This window comes from Cnephaeus nilssonii (assembly GCF_951640355.1).
Source record: "Cnephaeus nilssonii genome assembly, chromosome: 9".
NCBI lineage: Eukaryota > Metazoa > Chordata > Mammalia > Chiroptera > Vespertilionidae > Cnephaeus > Cnephaeus nilssonii.
Window position 1 is genome coordinate 90,830,662 of NC_137080.1, and position 17,843 is coordinate 90,848,504.

Sequence of the window (17,843 nt, forward strand, 5' to 3'; positions counted from 1 at the left end):
GAGAATCATTGATCGGCTGCCTCTTGCATTCTGCCTACTGGGGATCAAGCCCATGACCCAGGCATGTACCCTGACTGGGAATCAAACCTCCTGGTTCATGGTCGACCCTCAACCACTGAGCCACACTGGCCAGGCCCCTTGTCAGCACGTTGCATTGTCAGCCTTTTTCATCTTAGTCATTCCGGTGGGTGTCTAGTGGTATCTTGTTGTGGTTTTATTTGCATTTCCCCAACGAGTAATGATGCTAAGCTACAATGTGTTCTTTACTAAAAAAGACCACACAGCAAACCAAAATATTGACAATGGTGATCTTTGCAGAGGTGTGAGGATTTATTTTTTTATATTTTGCTCTTGTTTGTCTGTTTTCTGCCTGATAGTCCTTCTTTTGCTAAGCTTTTTGCATTTTTAAAATTTAAGTGCTTAATTTTTTAAATGATAAAAACAACCAAAAGATTAAAAAAACAACAACAACACACCACCTCCGCCTACTTATTCTTAAAAATAACAAGGTATATTTACAAGTAAAGTTTCCAAGAAATATTTATTGAGCACCTGCTGTATATCCAGCACTGGGGGGTGGGGGGGGGGCCTGTGAGGGACACAGAACAATACAGGATGCGGCCCCGGCCTGGTAGAGGTGTACAGTCTGGTAAAGACAGGGGGACCAGGAGAACACAGTCCAGGACAGCGTGTTACAGGAGCTGGGAGGGGGCGGGGCAGCCCCACTAAGTGCTTCGGTGCCTCTGGGGGCTCAGTGTTCAGCACCAGGAAAGATAACGCAACTCCCAGGCCCGTTGTCAGCCCACTGTGAGCCCGGTCCACAGCCTCTCTCCCACCATGTCAAACACCTGGCTCCTTGCTCAGCTGCTATTCAAAGTGCAGGGAATGGGAGAGGGGGGCGGGGGCAGAGGGGAAGACCCTTGGATGAGTTCCAGGGGCTGGTGTCACTCCCTCCTAGAAATATCTGCTTCCCCCACCCACACATCCCTCTCAGAGAGAGATCACCACCCACAGAGGCCCGCTGACCTCCCCGGACCCTACCCCCAGGGCTGAGAGGAGGGGCGCCCACTGCTCCAGCTACCTGAGGTAGACCCTGCCCTTCAGTCCATTGAGTTGGGGGGACAGGCACCCCAGAGCAGCTGCCCAGGGTTGGGAGAGGATTAGAGGGGGAGGGGAGAGAAGTAGAGAGGGACTTGGGCTGGAAAATCGGGGCACCTGGGCAGGAAGGGGCATGAGGGAGGCTGGTGCTTTGCTACAGGATCCTGCCTCCCCCTCACGGGACAGAGTGGGTAGCAAGGGCCAGGAGGGTGCCAGTCCCCACCCCTGTTCCAGCGGTGCCCACTTCAAGGTCACCCTGCCCACCCTTAGAGGAGGCGAGGGGCCTCCAAAGTTTGGATGACGCCCCCACGCTGCTGGGCCCCTTCAAAGTGCGATCTCTCTACTCCTCCCGGGTCAGGAACTGGGTCTGAGAGTGAAGGAGCAGAATTTCATACCATCCGAGAAGCAGGGAACAGAGAGGGAGAGAGCCAGGCCCCTCCCGAGCACCACCCGGCAGATGAGGGTCAGGCCGGCCCCACCTTACCTCCGGGAGAGAAGAAATAGTGAGTGTAGGAGGAGGAGGTTTTAAATAATAGTTTGCATAATAAAAACACCTGGCAATGGAATAGGCCTATCATCCCGCTGTCTGTTTTCTTTAAATAATTCTAATGCCAGCAGCGGGCGGGGTGGGAGGGTGGTGGCGATCAGGTTATGTACATGAGGAGGAGTTTAAATTAAAACAGACATAATAATTAAGACACACACACTGAAGGACTAAGGCGCAAGGTGTAGAGCGGGCCTGAGGGAGGCCGTGTTTCCAGGAGCGAGAGGCTTCCCGTGGGCGGGTTAGGGCTTCCTCTTGGAGAAGATCAGCCGGCGTTTGGAGTGATAAAAATCTAAGGGGAGAGAGCAGAGGTCAGCCAGGCCAGGAGGGAGAGGCCACCGAGAGCCACCAACCAGGCCAACTGCAGGGGGGCCACGACCCCTCCCACGCTGCCAAGTACAGGGAAGAACTCCGGCACCTCCTACTCCCACCTCCCCACCCTCCCCACCCCCCACCCCCCCGCCACCCAGGGCGTTTACCCAGCAGCCCGCTTCACAGATGTGACTGACAATGGAGCCAGCATCCCTGGGCCTGCTCTAACCCAAGCTGCCCAAAACCGTGGCCACCGGTCCTAGGTGGTTATTTAAATGAACCAAAATAAAATAAAATGAAAAGTTCCCTTCCTCAGTCACACGCAGCGCTAGGTGGCTGGTGCGCTGCAGGTGCATCCGCGCTCTGGGACAGCCTGCTCTACGCTTACCTTCAGGTCACCCAGGAGGGGCTCTGCCCAGCGCCTGGCCATGGAACGTTAGCTATTGCTATTGTCCTTACTGTTAGTTCCGACCCAGCTGCAGATTGGCTGTGGGATTCTTGGCTGCATCCCACTGAGCCTCAGTGTCCTCACTGTAAATGTGGGTAACGCTGGTATGCTGCTCTAAGGATTAAATGAAATGCTCTCTATAAAGGCGTTGGTCCAGGCCTGGCCTAGTAAGTGCTTAATGTCAACATGGCTCATTCATTCTTTGTCAAGCACCTACTATGTGTCAGATACCATTCTAGGTGCTAGGGATCCAGCCATGAACCAGAGAGACACAGATCCGTTTCTCGTGGAGAAAATATCCCAGTCGGGGAGACGGACAATATCGAGATAAAGAAATGGCTATTGACAGTAAAAAGTACCAAAAGAACAAAAAAGGCGGGGCAGCGGGACAGGAAGTGTGTGTGTTTGATGAGGGGAAGGGGAGTTTAGTCTGGACAGAGCAGCCAGGAAATTACTATCATTGGTTTCCTCTTCATTGCAAGTTCACTGTGGGTCCTTAGGAAAACCTACCTCTCTGAACCCGTTCCCCTGTCTGTGAAAGGGCGGCCAGCATGTCACACGGATCGCCACAAGGACTAAATGAAATCCACCTTAGAAATGCAGTGAAGGGCTGGCATTCAATAAATAAGGGATAGCTAGCTGGTCCTGGCTGTGTGACCTCAGGCAAGGGACTTCCCCTCTCTGAGCCTGTTTCCCCTCATAAGGAGCACGCTGGACCAGACAGGTCAGCCCTGGCACCACGAACGCTAAGTCGTGGTCCCTCGCAGAGTCCTCCCCTGCATCTGTCCTCACCTGTCATGCTGGTCTGCCGGCGTTTGCGGCCCTGAGACGTGCTGGGCCCGCCTGGGGACCCCTCGGGCTGCTCAGGGGAGCGGGGCACGAGGGTGCAGGACAGTGACAGATCCACGTGGTCCTCCTGGGCTGTCCCCTGCAGCAGGGCCGGGGAGCTGCTGGACCGCTTGCTTCTCCCCAGGCTGTCCTGGGTCCTCCTCGGCCCCGAGGACAGGTAGAGCTTGGGCAGGTCCAGGCTCCACACCCGCTCCCAGGCGAAGTCGCCGTCCAGCGGTGTCTCGGTGACAAAGTCGAAGTTCCACCGGTCACAGGCCTCCTGCACGCAGCTGGCCATTAGAGCATCGCAGTCTCGCTGAAGCTGCTCACTGTCCACTGGGCCGAACAGGCGACGGCAGGCCCTGCTGCCGCGGGGGATCGGGCGGGCATCCCGGGACGGCTCCGACATGGTGCCTGCAGCTGAGACACAAGGATCGCCCTGGTCACGCGGGGAACGGCCCCTCCCGCACCAGGCCGTGCTGGGCTCAGGGGAGGCCTTCCTACCAGAATGGGAGGCGGGAGGGTGTCTGCTTTCCCACCACCTCCTTCCCACAGGACCCCAACCTCCTACCAACAGACACTGGGTGGGGGCAGAGCTCAGCCAGCATGGCACCCCAGGGGGACTGGGAGAGCGGGCAGCTAAAGGGCAAGCTTGTGTCAACAAAGTCTATTGCAATGGCAGGGATCAAGGGCCTGTTTACCACCCGGTATTATCAGCTAAAACCAATTTACTTTCCCCCCTGAGGTGTCCCTCACGGGTGTGAATGCCCCAAGTACGTGTGAATGTCGAGTCCAGGTTCCCAGCCTCGGCCAGGAGGTCAGCTCCCCAGTGAATGGACAGGCTCACACAGCTCCTCCGGCCTCCTGAATCCCTTCCCAGGCGCCCCTGTGGGATAACCCTGCTCTAACACTTAAAGGGACCCTGGACTTTTGGAGAAAAACGCCTGGGATCTAGGCCTACCTTTGCTGCTGACTACCTAAGCTTTAAAAAAGCCACTGAAGGTTTCTGGGCCTCAGTTTCCTCAACTGTGGAATGGGCTCTGTGGGAGTTTAAGGAGGATGGCCGTGGAAGCATGATCAAGCAAATGTCCAGGGAGTCTTTCTAGGCAAGGCGGTGGCAGCGCTGGCAGGCTGTATCTCGTGGTTAAGAGCGAGGGCTATGGCGCAGGACTGCCTGGGTGAGAATCCAGGCTCTGCTGGTTGACCCTGGACAAGGGGCTTAACTCCTCTGGGCTCTATTTTCCTCATCTGTAAAATGGAGACAAAAATAGTAAACATCTCCGAGGACAGGTGTGAGGATGAACTGAGGAGAGCATGTGCTTAGAGCAGCACCTGGGCTATGGAAGTGCTTGGAAAACAGAAGTATTATTGTTTCTCCCTGCCTTCGGTTCTGGCTGAGCCTCCACCCAGACAGCAGCTGACAGGTGCTGTCGGCTGGGCCTGTCACAGGGATGTCATCAGCGCGTGGCCTGGGGCTGAGGAGGAGCTGGGCTGGGCAGGGCAGAGCCGATTTCTCCCAGGCTGAGCCACATCCTGCCAGGCCCATGGTGACTGAAGTCTAGACTGCCTTGAAGCCCCTGCCCCATGTTGTCTGCATCCAAGGAACCCGTTCTGCAGGCAAAGAAAATGAGAGGCGGCCGGCCTCCCCGGTCCCTCTCCTCCCACTTCAGGGAGCACTGGCACTCCCTGCCTGCCCTGCTCTGGCCCGACTCCAGGGCTGAGGGCTGCACGAAGTTGGCAGGGACCGGGTTTTCCTGGGGACAAGTCCTGATTTGCAGGCTCTGAAGGCAAACGCTTTGCTGAGGGATCTCCTGGGGCAGCAGCCTGGCCCCGTGACACACCTACTCCCCATTCCACCCCTCTCGTGAGTGCAGCCCACATCTCAGCTGATAGGGGAGGGGCGCACGTGGCGACCTCAGACCAAGCTTAAAGGGCAGAAGAGACAGGATACTTGCTCCCAAACCATACAACTGAAAATGGTCAAAGGCCACTGCCCCAAAGAGGAGTCACACAGTGCAGAGCCTTCCAATAACCTTTGCCCGCTGTCTTCAGGGCAAGGATTGAAATTTATTTGTATATTTTTACATGCCAGGGCTGTTCTAAGAAGTTTCCAAATATTAACTTTCCTAAAATGTGAGTATATTAGTTCTTTTTTACAGAAGAGGTAACCAAGGCTCAGAGAAGTTAAGTAACTTTCCCAAGGTCACACAGCTCACCGGTTGCACAGCCAGGATTTGAACCCATGCCTATTTACCCTGAGTGCAGTGCTCTGGTGTTGAACTCTACTCCCTCACTAATTTCAAAGTTTCTTAACCAGAAAGGCTGGTTGGAATCACTTGGGGAGCTTTATCAACATGTGGATCCATGCCCCTCCCTCCCCAGACCAACTTAATTCAAATTGAAGGGGATTTAAGCAAGTCTTAGCCAGTCCCAGAGGGGCACACGGAGGGGACACACCGGGACGCTGAAATGGACATCCTCGGCCTCAGCGCCTCGGGGCACGAGCCCGGCTCTGTCAGGAAGCTGGACACTCCTTGGCTTCTAGGAGCGAGGCCGGGACCCTACTCCAGGCAGCGACCTCTCTCCTTCTACCACCCCCGCCCTTGTGGCTCAGCTAGGGGCGCCATTATCCTAACTCCCAGCTCAGGGAAACTCACAAACACAAACCCTGGTTTTACAAACCAGAAACGGGTAATAGACAGCCTTCTTTGTTGGCCTTCGTGCTTTAGACTTCAACCAATTTTAATTCCCGGGTAAACAGTAAGCACTCAGTAAGCTCTGCTGAGCCAATGGGGTGCTCTTTTTAGGGGCCGTTGGAGGGCGCGGAGGGGGGGGCCACCTGTGATGAGCCCTGGAGGGGCCGCGGGAGGAAAGGCGGGCGAAGGCGCCTTCCGCGGGAAAGCGTGTGCTGTTCGCGGCGGGGCCGGAAGGGGGCGCTAGCCTCCAGGAAATCACGCGCGGGGGGGGGGGTGCGTGGGCCGAGCCTTGGACTTGGACGGCGGAGGGAGTTGTGATGAGTCAGTTTCCTGCACGGCGCTCCCTGCCCGCCAAAACTCCGCTTCCACTCCGGCTGCGCGTCACTCCCAGCCGGGGTGGGGGGGGGGGGGCGGGGGGGGGGCGCGAACACGTCACGCTGACCCAGCCAGGCTTCCGAAACCACCCGGCTGTTGGGAAACCGCGCGCTCTGGCGCCATCTGTCACTCACACACACACACACACCGCGCGCACACACGCACGCACTCACATACTCACACATTCACACACAGCGCGCGCACACACGCACTCACACACACACTCGCGCGCGCGCACAGGCGCGCAGGGATCTGGTCCCCCCGCCTTATCTCCACGCCCAAAGCCCGGCTGAGTCAGATCCCTGGAAAATAAAAATAGACGGGAGCAAAGAAAACAAAACAGCCCGAAAGTCCTCCCCGAAACGCGACACGGAGGGCGGGGAGGCGGGCGCTGCCTGGAGCCCTGAAGCGCCAAACCCCGTTCCAAGACTCTGTCCCGGGAGGAGGCGGAGTGCCCCCCACCTGGACGCGGGGCGAGCGGCCGCACCCGAAGGGCCCTCCCGCTGGGCTCAGCCCGTGGCCTTCGGAGGGGGGTTCTGGGCTGGCCCGGGGGCCCCCCCAAGCCCCTGACTCAGCGCCCCGCAAAGCCTCGCCCTCCGAGTTTCGACCCCACCCCGCGTCCCACCGGGCGACACCGCACACCCAGGGCTCCGCTGTGCAGAACCCACTCCGCCCCGCAGTCCGCCGCCCCGTTGGGCAGGCTGGGCCGGGGTCCCCGTCGCCCCCGTTGGGCAGGCTGGGCCGGGGTCCCCGTCGCCCCCGTTGGGCAGGCTGGGCCGGGGTCCCCGTCGCCCCCGTTGGGCAGGCTGGGCCGGGGTCCCCGTCGCCCCCGTTGGGCAGGCTGGGCCGGGGTCCCCGTCGCCCCCGTTGGGCAGGCTGGGCCGGGGCGGGGCGGCGGTGGGAGAGGTGCGTGGGCCCCAGCGCTGCCCGATTGACTGGCTGCAGCGAGCCCACCCGCGCGGGGCCGTGGCTCTGGGGCGCGGGGCGGGGACCGGACGCCCGGTCCTGGACCTCCGGCGTCCCGGCCTCCCCGGGAACACAGTGCCAGCCAAATGGGTCACTGTGCTGACGGGGGACGGGCCTGCGAGGGGCGAGGCCGGGGACTTCTGGGGCGCCCCTGCCCCGCAGCCGGGGGTGCTCTGTACTCAGCCGGCCCATCCCGGAGCCTCCTGGTCCCCGCGAGTCACCTCCTCGCTGGACCTAAGGGACATGCCCCGACTTATGTCCACGAGCTGGGGACACAGCCCGCGCGACCTCACTGCCCAGCCGGGCGGCGGACCCCACGGCGTCCGGGACCCCGACCTCAGCGGCGGGGCGGGGCGGGGCGGGGCGGGGCGGGCGGGGATGGGTCCGAGAGCCGCCCGGGAACTGGTCCCAAAAGAACCTGCTGCGCTGGGCGCTCCCGCCCGGCGGCCCGGCGCGGACAGCGGCTTCACCCCACTCCGCGAGCCCGCCGCGCCCGTCCACGCCCTCCACGCCCTCCGCGCCCTCCGCGCCCCGACTTTCCAGGGAAAGGGCCGTGGCAACGGGTCCCTCGTACTCGCGTCCCTCTCCCCGCCCGGGGTCTCCGGCACATCCCGATTCCCGTCCCACGCGCAAATCCAAGATCCACGCACGTCCTTCACCTGTGGACACAGCACGCACACACCGTGGACACACGCGCGGGCGCCCAGCTCCGCGCCCAGCCCAGCCCGGGTCCGTCCCAGTGGCCGCGGCTCCCTCACCTCCGACGGTGTCTGCGTCTGGCGAATGGAACCGGCTCCGGATGCCAAGCTGCCACCCGAGCAGCTGCTCACCTCTCAGCTGCCGCCGCCCGGCGCTCAGCCGGCTTATAAGCTGTCGGGGCGGGACCGGCTGCTCGGGCCACAGCGCCGGCACCGCCCTCCCCCGGGACACCCGCCCCCCCTGCACCCGGCTGAGCACTAATCCCTCCCTTGTGTCCTGGGACGGAGGTTCCCTCCTTGCCCATTTTCCCCTCTCCCCCACGAACTGAGCCCCCAATGTGGGTTTTTTGGTTGGGAAGTGAGTTGGCACTCCCCAGGAGGGATGACACTGTTAAGATAAGCCCCCTTTCTGACCCTGATAATAAATAAAAATCCATAAATAATAACAATAATGCACCTCACTTTGCAATTCCCAGAAAAGCCCACATGGGACCACCACTATTCCCACCATCCCTCACTAGACCACCTCTCCCCAAGCACCAGGGGGACCCAGACACCCCAACAAGGCCCCTGAAGGCCTGAAGCACGTTCAGTCCCCTTGATTCCACAGATGAGGCCCACAGAGCTGAAGGGATGCAGAGGGGTGCTTGGCGATGCCTCAGAACAGGAGGGAATTGGGGACGCTTCTCAGAGAGGGGCATCCTGCCTCCAGGGCAAGTCCTGCATTGCACAGCCTCCCTGAACCGGATCCTCACTCCCCACACCCACCTCTCTCCCCTCAACAGAAGAAACCTCTGTGATTGCCACAGGCTTGACGCTAGGCAGGGGAGAAGGCTTGGTGAATGAGTTATCTCCTGGATGGTCCACACACAGCCCACACACTGCTGGGGAAACTGAGGCAGAGAAGGTCCGTGATCTTACACCACGCAGCTAATAAATGGCCGTAGGTGGGTCACAGGCGCTTTGCCTCCCGTCAGAGTTCTCTGCTTGTTGCCCTATTTCAGAGGCTCTAGGATAAGGGAAACACCCAGGACTCCCCCATTTCCAGACAGCTTACGGGGGGGATGAAGAGCAATTCTGCAAGTGTCCCTGGTGCTTCTGACAGATACAGAGCAAGTGAGGTGCCCCTATGTTCCCACCAACCTCCACACCCTACCCCCCTTTGGGCCCCCATCTCTGCCCCTTCCTTCACCTAAGACATTTGCAGTTTCTGCTTTTAAAAAAAATTGCAGGGAACAGTGTAGATCTGAACAGAAATCCCACTGGAAAGTTAAATCCAGGCTTAGAGCAGCTACAATTATTGACATCGAGGGCTGTTCAGTGTCTGGAAATCTCTGCCCAGACATGCCCAGTATTCTTCCTCTAACACAGCTGACCTCAGGGAGAACAACACTCCTTCTTCTCGCTTTGCTCCCCCAACACACACACACACACACACACACACACACACACACACACACATGCCCACCCCCTCCCACCCCCCGAAGGCTGGTTGCCAGAAGTCCAACAGAAGACGGCACATCCTCCTGCTGCCTTGAATCCCCTGGGCTTTCAGGCATTGCAAATAGACTGGACATTGTCTGACTGTTTACTTTGGGGAAAAACATTTTAATGAAGGCTTGTGTAGCACTACTTACAGTTTTGTGGCATGGAGCTTCACATTGAAATAATTCTTTTTGTTGTTGTTGGGAAATGAGGGTTTTTTTTCTGTGGTGGTGGAGGTTTTTTGTGGGTTTTTTTTTTTGTTGTTGTTGTTGTTTTACTTCTAGCTCACTACCACCACCACCACAATAGAATTCAACCAATATTTATAAAGCCCCTACTGTTTCCAAGCCAGGCATGTTCTTAAAGGAGGACTTCTTCCCTGGAGAGGGCAAAGGAGCAAGTTGTTAGAAGTCACACAGGAGATCTGATTCCCAAAACACACACACACACACACACACACACACACACACACACGTTCACACACACACAGGTGTGTGTACACAACAGATCTCGGGCCAACCCCAAGGAGTATGCTGAAAACTGCATATTCTGTTCAGAAAAGCTCAGACCAAGGTCTCCCTGGGGTCTGGGGTTCTCATGTCTCCTATTACCCCCCCATCCCCCGCCCCACTTTCTACCCAAAGCAGGCAGCCCCGTGGACAAACAGCCATCAGCCTCTTCTATGCCAGGTCTCAGCCTGCTGGGACATGCTCCTGAGGGCCAGGGGGCAGGCAGGGCGGGGGGCAGGCTCTCAGAAAGCCACGGCTTAGTGACGGAGCAAGGCTCAACCTGGGGGACAAAAAGGCCCGGATCAGCCCCCACCCCCCACCCCTGGCAGGGAGGTGAGGATGGAAAGGAAAAGTGGAAAGCCCAAGCCCGAAAAAGGAGGATGTGAGGAGGACTCAGTGGTGGTGCAGGAACTTCCCAAGAAGGGAGAGGAAGTGCTGGGAACAATGTCACCATTTCTCAGAAAGGCCCGGGGAGCCCCAAGTCGGGCGGTCTGCTTTCAGAGGAATTTACCTCCACACTGGCTCCCAAGAAGCGAGACCCCAGAGAAGAGACAGAACAGAGATATTCCATTACTAAGCAGAGCCCTGCTTTGTTGCTGTTGTTAAGGAAGAATGAAATTGAGACACGCCCCCCCCCCTGCCCCTGACCCACGGGGGACTTACCCAGACAGTATACAGATCAGGACTGACCATGCAGGGAGGCAGAGAATTTTGTGACAGAATTTGTGCTACACAAATACTTCCAGCTGGCATCACTAAGCTGGAGATTTCACCTTGCCTAAGCCTGAAATTTCACCAAAAGAAAGTCATTCCTTTGGCATGAATCCTGTTTATCTATAACAAATTCATGCACGAGCGGGGGGGGGGGGGGGGGGGGGGGGGAATGGGTCCTGCTGGCCCAGCCCCAATGGAGGTGGATCGGGGCCGGGCCAGCTAGGGGAAGTGGCTGTGGGCGATTGGCTGGCGGGCCCCACCCCCAATTGGGGTGATGGGGCTGATTGGGGGTAGGGCTGGCCATGGGGAGGAGTTGTGGGTGGCGGGCCAGCCAGCCCCACTCTAGATTGGTGTGTGTGTGGGGGGGGTGATCAGAGGCAGAGCTAGCTGGGGGAAGGCACCGTGGGTGGTTGGCCAGCTGGCCCTGCCCCCTATTGGGGTGGAGGGGCAATCAGGGGCAAGGTCAGTGTAGGGGAGGGGCTGCAGGCCAATCGGGGTGGGGCGGGTCTATCGGGGGTGGGGCCAGTCTGGGGGAGGGACCGCAGGAGGATGGCCACTGGCCCTACCCCCGATCGGGCTGGGTTTGCTGGCCACAGTGGGCGTCATAGTGACCAGTCATTACGGTCATTACGGTCGCTGGCTGTTTATATATCTATACTAATAAAAGGATAATATGCTAATTAGACCAGACATCTTCTGGACATCCTTCTGGACAAAGCCACAGGGGTGGGGCTGAGGCAGAGGCAGTTAGGGGTGATCAGGCCGGCAAGGGAGGACAGTTAGGGACCATCAGGCCAGCAGGGGAGCAGTTAGGGGGCGATCAGCCCGGCAGGCAGAGGCGGTTAGGGGTGATCAGGCAGGCAGGTGAGCGGTTAGGAGCCAGTGGTCCTGGATTGTGAGAGGGATGTCCAATTGCCGGTTTAGGCCTGATCCCCTGAGGGGTCCCGGATTGGAGAGTGTGCAGGCTGGGCTGAGGGACCTCCCCTCCCCTGTGCATGAATTTCATGCACTGGGCCTCTAGTATAGATAATAAGAGCATAATATGCTAATTAGACCAGACATCCTTCCAGGCGACCTTCGGGACAAAGCCGCGGCTGTGGGGGCCGAGGCAAAAGCGGCAGAGGCATCTGCGGCAGTGACGGGGGGGCGGGGGGGGAGCCCCTTGCATGAAATCCATTCACTGGGCCTCTAGTTATTATATAAGATCATATAGGCAAAGTGCTTAGCACATGAATATTAGTTATTATTATTACTATACAAACACCTCCAAGGAAGGCATCCATTGAAACTGAGTAATCATTTGCACTTTAGTGGTATCTTTGGTAGGTTTCCCAGAATACACACTCTAAAGTGGAGATTTGCTTGAAGGATATTTCTTGGGGAGTTACATGCGCAGTCAACACCTGTGTAAAGAAAGCAGGATTGAGGTGGAGAGGAGGGAAGAGGCACACGGGAGTCGCGCCGAGGCCCCGCCGCCAGCATGCTTGCCTCCTGGCCTCCACGGCTGCACCTGGCGGGTCCCACAGCCGGGATGCAGCGAGCGCCCTGGACTGGCGGGCAGCGCAGTGGCTCCGGGGACATGTGCGCTGGCCCAGACCCCCTGCAACCATGAGCCTGACTGCCCGCGTCTCCTGCTCTATGCTTAGCTGCTTTGGTGAGGAGGGGCCCCCCAGCCTGGAGTACATCCAAGCCAAGGATCTGTTCCCCCCCCCCCCCCCCGCAAGGAACTAGTGAAAGAGGAGGAGAATCTGCAGGTGCCCTTCACGTGCTGCAGGGTGAGGGAGTGGAGCTTCTGGGCTGGGCAGCCGATGCCCTCATTGCCATCTCCAACTACCGGCTGCATATCAAGTTCAAGGATTCTGTCATCAACGTCCCCCTCCGGATGATTGACAGCGTGGAGAGCCGTGGTATGTTCCAGTTGCGCATTGCCTGCAAGGACTCCAAAGTGGTGAGGTGCCACTTCTCCACCTTCAAGCAGTGCCAAGAGTGGCTGTCACGCCTAAGCCGGGCCACAGCGAGACCTGCCAAGCCTGAGGACCTCTTTGCCTTTGCCTACCACGCCTGGTGCCTGGGGCCGACCGAGGAGGATCAGCATACCCACCTGTGTCAGCCAGGAGCACACATACGATGTCGGCAGGAGGCTGAGCTTGTGAGGATGGGCTTTGACCTGCAGAATGTCTGGAGAGTCTCTCACATCAACAGCAACTACAAGTTGTGCCCAAGTTATCCCCAGCAGCTGCTGGTTCCTATGTGGATCACAGATAAAGAGCCGGAGAAGGTGGCTTCCTTCCGCTCGAGGAAGCAGGTCCCCGTGGTTGTGTATAGACATCTACGCAATGGGGCTGCCATCGCCGCTGCAGCCAGCCGGAGATCAGCTGGTGGGGCTGGCGCAGTGCTGACGATGAGTACCTGGTCACACCCATCGCTGAAGCCTGTGCCCTCGACCCAGGGACAAGGGCCACTGGGGGCTCCCTCGGCACTGGGAACAGTGATGCCAGCGAAGCATGTGACACTGACTTCGATTCCTCCTTGACTGCATGCTCTGGAGTGGAGAGCACACGGCCCCCCAGAATCTGCTGATCCTGGATGCTCGGTCCTACACTGCGGCAGTGGCTAACCGGGCTAAGGGTGGAGGTTGCAAATGCGAAGAGTTACTACCCCAACTGTGAGGTCGTGTTCATGGGAATGGCCAACATCCATGCCATCCGGAAGAGCTTCCAGTACCTCCGCGCTGTGCGTAGCCAGATGCCAGACCCCAGCAACTGGTTGTCAGCACTGGAGAGCACCAAATGGCAGCAACACCTGTCGATGATGCTAAAGGCAGCTGTGCTTGTGGCTAATACAGTAGACCGGGAAGGCCGGCCTGTGCTGGTGCACTGCTCAGATGGCTGGGATCGGACGCCACAGATCGTAGCCCTGGCTAAAATACTACTGGACCCGCATTACAGGACATTGGAGGGCTTCCAAGTATTTTAGTAGAGTCTGACTGGCTGGATTCTGGACACAAGTTTGGAGATCGCTGCGGCCACCAGGAGAATGCAGAGGACCAAAATGAGCAGTGTCCTGCGTTCCTCCAGTGGCTTGATTCTGTTCATCAGCTGCTCAAGCCGTTCCCCTGCCTGTGTGAGTTTAATGAGGCATTCCTGCTCAAACTGGTGCAGCACACATACTCCTACCTCTACGGCACGTTCCTGGCCAACAACCCCTGTGAACGAGGAAAGCGTAACATCTACAAGCGGACCTGCTCTGTGTGGGCCCTCCTGCGAGCTGGCAATAAGAACTTTCAGAACTTTCTCTACACACCTGGCTCAGACATGGTCCTGCATCCCGTGGGTCACGTCCGGGCCCTGCACCTCTGGACAGCTGTTTACTTGCCAGCATCATCTCCACGCACGCTCGAGGAGGAGAACATGGATCTTTACCTTTCCCCGGTGGCTCAGAGCCAGGAGTTCTCTGGTCGATCTCTGGACAGATTACCTAAAACCAGATCTATGGATGATCTCCTTTCTGCCTGTGACACAAGCAGCCCTCTGACACGCACATCCAGTGACCCTAACCTGAATAACCATGGTCAGGAGACCAGAGCAGGCCTGGAGCCCTGGCATAACAATCCTGAGGGATCAGAGACAGCCTTCGTGGAATCTGGGGTAGGAGGTCCTCAGCAGACTGTAGGAGAAATGGGTCTTCCCTCCCCTCTGCCCAGCAGCCAGAAAGACTACTTGAGCAATAAACCTTTCAAGAGTCACAAAAGCTGTTCTCCAAGTTACAAACTGCTTGGTGCCACAGTGCCCCAGGAAATGAAGAGCAACTCCTCTGATCCTGAGGTTAAAGTCCTGGAAGAGACCAAGGCCTCAGCTCCAGACCCTCCTGCCCAGGAGGAGCTGTGTAGGACGTTAGAAGGCACAGAGGAACCACCTGAACATTTCCCTGAAAAAGAAGCTGTTAGTGCACTCTCTAAAGTAATTTCCAACAAGTGTGATAGAATTTGTGATTTTCCTGAGTCTTCCCAGGACTCCATTACAGGTGCCCCCCAACAAGCCCAGCTAGGCTCTGTGCTAGGTGTACCCTCCAGATCTGCTCCAGATCACAGTCTGGGCACCCTTTGCAACCCACCGAGTGCTACCTGCCAAACTCCTCCGGACCCAAGCACTGACTTTGTCAACCAAGATCCCCCAGAGTCTGTGGCAAGTATCTCCCACCAGGAACAGCCCCGTTCTGGGCCAGATCTGATTGATGGGGAGGAAGACACTGACAAAAGAGGGAATAATAGGAATGGGCCGTTATTGGAAAATCCTCGCTTTGGGAAAGTGTCATTGGATTTGGCCCGAAAGCCAATTTCTCAGAGCCAGATCAGTGAGTTCTCCTTTTTAGGGTCCGACTGGGACAGTTTCCAAGGGATGGTGACTTCTTTCCCTAGTGGGGAGACCACTCCTCGGCGGCTGCTTTCCTATGGTTGTTGTAGCAAGAGGTCGAGCAGTAAGCAGATGCGGCCAATGGGGCCCTGCTTTGGGGGCCAATGGGTTCAGAGAGAAGGGGTGAAGTCCCCTCTCTGTTCTAGTCATTCCAATGGACACTGTACTGGTCCAGGAGGAAAAAACCGGATATGGTTGTCCGGTCACCCGAAGCAGGTCTCCAGCACAAAGCCTGTTCCACTGAGCTGCCCTTCTCCAGTGCCTCCTCTCTACCGGGATGATGATGGACTCCCCTTTCCCACGGATGTGATCCAGCATAAACTACGGCAAATTGAAGCAGGGTACAAGCAAGAGGTGGAGCAGCTACGTCGTCGACAGGTGCGGGAACTGCAAATGAGACTGGATATCCGTCACTGCTGTGCCCCTCCAGCAGAAGCTCCCACGGACTATGAGGATGATTTTACATGTTTGAAGGAGTCGGATGGAAGCGATACAGAAGATTTCGGCTCTGATCACAGTGATGACTGCCTTTCAGAAGCAAGCTGGGAACCTGTTGATAAGAAAGAGACTGAGGTGACTCGCTGGGTTCCAGACCATATGGCATCACCTTGCTATAACTGTGACTGTGAATTCTGGTTGGCCAAGCGAAGACACCATGGCAGAAATTGTGGGGATGTATTTTGTGCCGGCTGCTGCCGCCTGAAGTTGCCCAGTCCTGATCAGCAACTTTATGACCCAGTTCTCGTCTGTAACTCATGTTAGGAACATATCCAAGTATCTCGTACCAGGGAACTTATGAGCCAACATCTGAGGAAACCCATTGCTACAGCTTCCAGTTGAATGCCAGAGATGGCCTATCCAGTTATTGCAGGTTGGAAGGGAGGATCTGCTTCTGGTGTGGTTTTGAAGGTTCCTTGGTGTGGCTCAGTACATCACAGAGTTCAAAGATACCATCTTGAGAAATCCTTGGTATCATGAGACTGGAGCAGAGGAATTCCAATTTGACAGGAGGTCCTCTACTACGGGTGAGACCCTCACCGTGGGGTAATGGTCCTGATCCAGACCCAGAGTCTGGAATCTTAACGTTGAGTTGGTGACTCCAGCTTCTTTCTCCTGGGAGTCACAAGATAATGATTTCATTGATACTGCCTGGTAATGTGTGCCCCAAACAGCAATAGAAAGGCATATGTATAACCAAACTCCAAGTGATAACCAGACCCATCTCTCCTCCACCTTGAAATAAAGCAGATTATAGTATATAACATAGGAATTCCTATCCTATTTGAAATGAACTATACCCCGCACCTCTGTGCTCTGTGTCTGTGCATGAAGGCTCAGTCTTCAGAGGCACTTCCTCTAGTTGCATTAGTTCTGTCTTTCTGTGGAGTTTGGTTTTAAGACTGGTTCAGCAAGTGGAGGTTTTGCTGTATTTTTCACTTGGCTCATCGGCCAGCATCAGTGAATATTCAGTTTAGCGGGACAGTTCTAGGGAGAGAGACATTTTTGGGAGCAGAGGAAAACTCTGCTGATGTTCAGTCCTGGCAAAAGTCAGTTATTTTGAGCTATGAAGGCAGTCATCTGTGTCATTCAGTGATGGCTCTTGAGGTATGCACTGTGAAGAATGAGAAGGGAAACGCAGAAATTATCCTTGTGAAATATTTGCTGATTGTGCCCTACCCTTTGCGCCTGACTTTTCCTAGTTGTCCTGGTGCTAACACAGGATCCTCTCCTGGCATGAAAAATAAAACCATGGTGTTTTTTTCCAAAAAAAAAAAAAGAAAGAAAGAAAGCAGGATTGAGCTGAGAGAGAGGAGTGGGGTTGTGATGGAGGCTGGAGGTTGATCCCTTAGGGAGCTCTGGAGCTCGGCTGGTCCTGCAGAGTTCCCTGAAGCGAGGGGCAGGGCCTTTATACCCCTGCTCCCACCCGGCATTTGGATGTGGCTACCCCTGGAGTAGGGGGGCACATGACCCTTATCTATGTCCGATTCCTAAGAAAGGACTCAACTGTAAGCATTAGCAGCCGACACTCCCCGTGGAGAGAATGAGTTGGGGTCCTGTGGAGGGTTCTGGGGGGCACAGCACAGTGTGAATGAGTTGATCAGATCACTGAGGGACTAGAAGGTGGTGCGGAAATGCAGTGGAGACGGGCCACCTGAGGAGTGAAGGGCCTGCACATATTGTTCCCTCTTCCCCAATGACTGTTCCTGACCAGCCTACGCCACCTTCACTCCTTTCTCCACTGACTGAACTCCTATTGATCCTTCAGGGCCCAACTTACATGACCCTTCGGCGGGAGGCCTTCTCAGAGTGCCCTGTGGCTCCTAGAGCTCCCCGCGAGCAATCCACTCCACTGTGCTTTGCTGCCTGCTTGGTATACGTGCCCCCTGCATCACCTGAGCTGGGAACCTGCAGGGGATGAGCCCATATTTTATTCATCTCCGTACCTTTGATGCCTAGCAGCCTCAGCTGAATAAACAGAAGTGCCATTTTTAGCCTACACTCTGAGATTAGACTTCCGTCTCTTTAAAAATCACTGACACCTTCCTGTGAATTTCTCTCCTATCCTGACCCCTTCCTCCCCTACCTCGAAGTAAACACTCTTGAATTTTATGTTGAACTTCCCTTTGTTTTCAGTAGTTTTATCACATGTGGCCAACACAGTAATCCTCGCCCATTTGTCTACGTGCTCATCTTCTACATTTCCCAGCACTCCCTTGCAGGTTAGACAGGGTCATGTGACTCATTCTAGACAATGAAA

The 17,843-nt window shown here is 56.5% G+C and overlaps 2 protein-coding genes across 3 annotated transcripts; one reads left to right on the forward strand and one right to left on the reverse strand.

Moving 5' to 3' along the window:
- Nucleotides 1-480: 480 nt before the first annotated feature.
- On the reverse strand, nucleotides 481-8,095 carry CDKN1A (cyclin dependent kinase inhibitor 1A). Of its 2 annotated transcripts, none has more exons than XM_079780381.1 (3): nucleotides 8,026-8,095; nucleotides 3,195-3,650; nucleotides 481-1,934 (listed from the first exon to the last, which is right to left on the reverse strand). In XM_079780381.1, exons 2-3 carry the CDS (start codon nucleotides 3,637-3,639, stop codon nucleotides 1,885-1,887), a joined length of 495 nt encoding a protein of 164 aa, XP_079636507.1. In that variant the 5' UTR covers nucleotides 3,640-3,650; nucleotides 8,026-8,095; the 3' UTR covers nucleotides 481-1,884. The 2 variants fall into 2 exon arrangements, with proteins under 2 accessions (XP_079636507.1, XP_079636508.1); XM_079780382.1 differs by having other exon boundaries at nucleotides 7,927-8,053.
- Nucleotides 8,096-12,281: 4,186 nt separating this feature from the next.
- On the forward strand, nucleotides 12,282-15,925 carry LOC307105810 (phosphatidylinositol-3,5-bisphosphate 3-phosphatase MTMR4-like; the record flags this gene model as incomplete). Its single annotated transcript, XM_079781697.1, is given in 8 exon segments — nucleotides 12,282-12,377; nucleotides 12,380-12,434; nucleotides 12,437-13,021; nucleotides 13,024-13,230; nucleotides 13,233-13,324; nucleotides 13,326-13,643; nucleotides 13,646-15,844; nucleotides 15,848-15,925. Coding segments are annotated over 8 exon segments (3,630 nt in total).
- Nucleotides 15,926-17,843: the final 1,918 nt, after the last annotated feature.

Excerpts from the sequence above, each read along its gene's own strand:
- CDKN1A (XM_079780381.1), bottom strand. The coding sequence starts at position 3,639 with ATGTCGGAGCCGTCCCGGGATGCCCGCCCGATCCCCCGCGGCAGCAGG. Across the intron at positions 1,935-3,194 it reads CCGGCAGACCAGCATGACAG|ATTTTTATCACTCCAAACGC; the intron begins GTGAGGACAGAT and ends CTCTCCCCTTAG.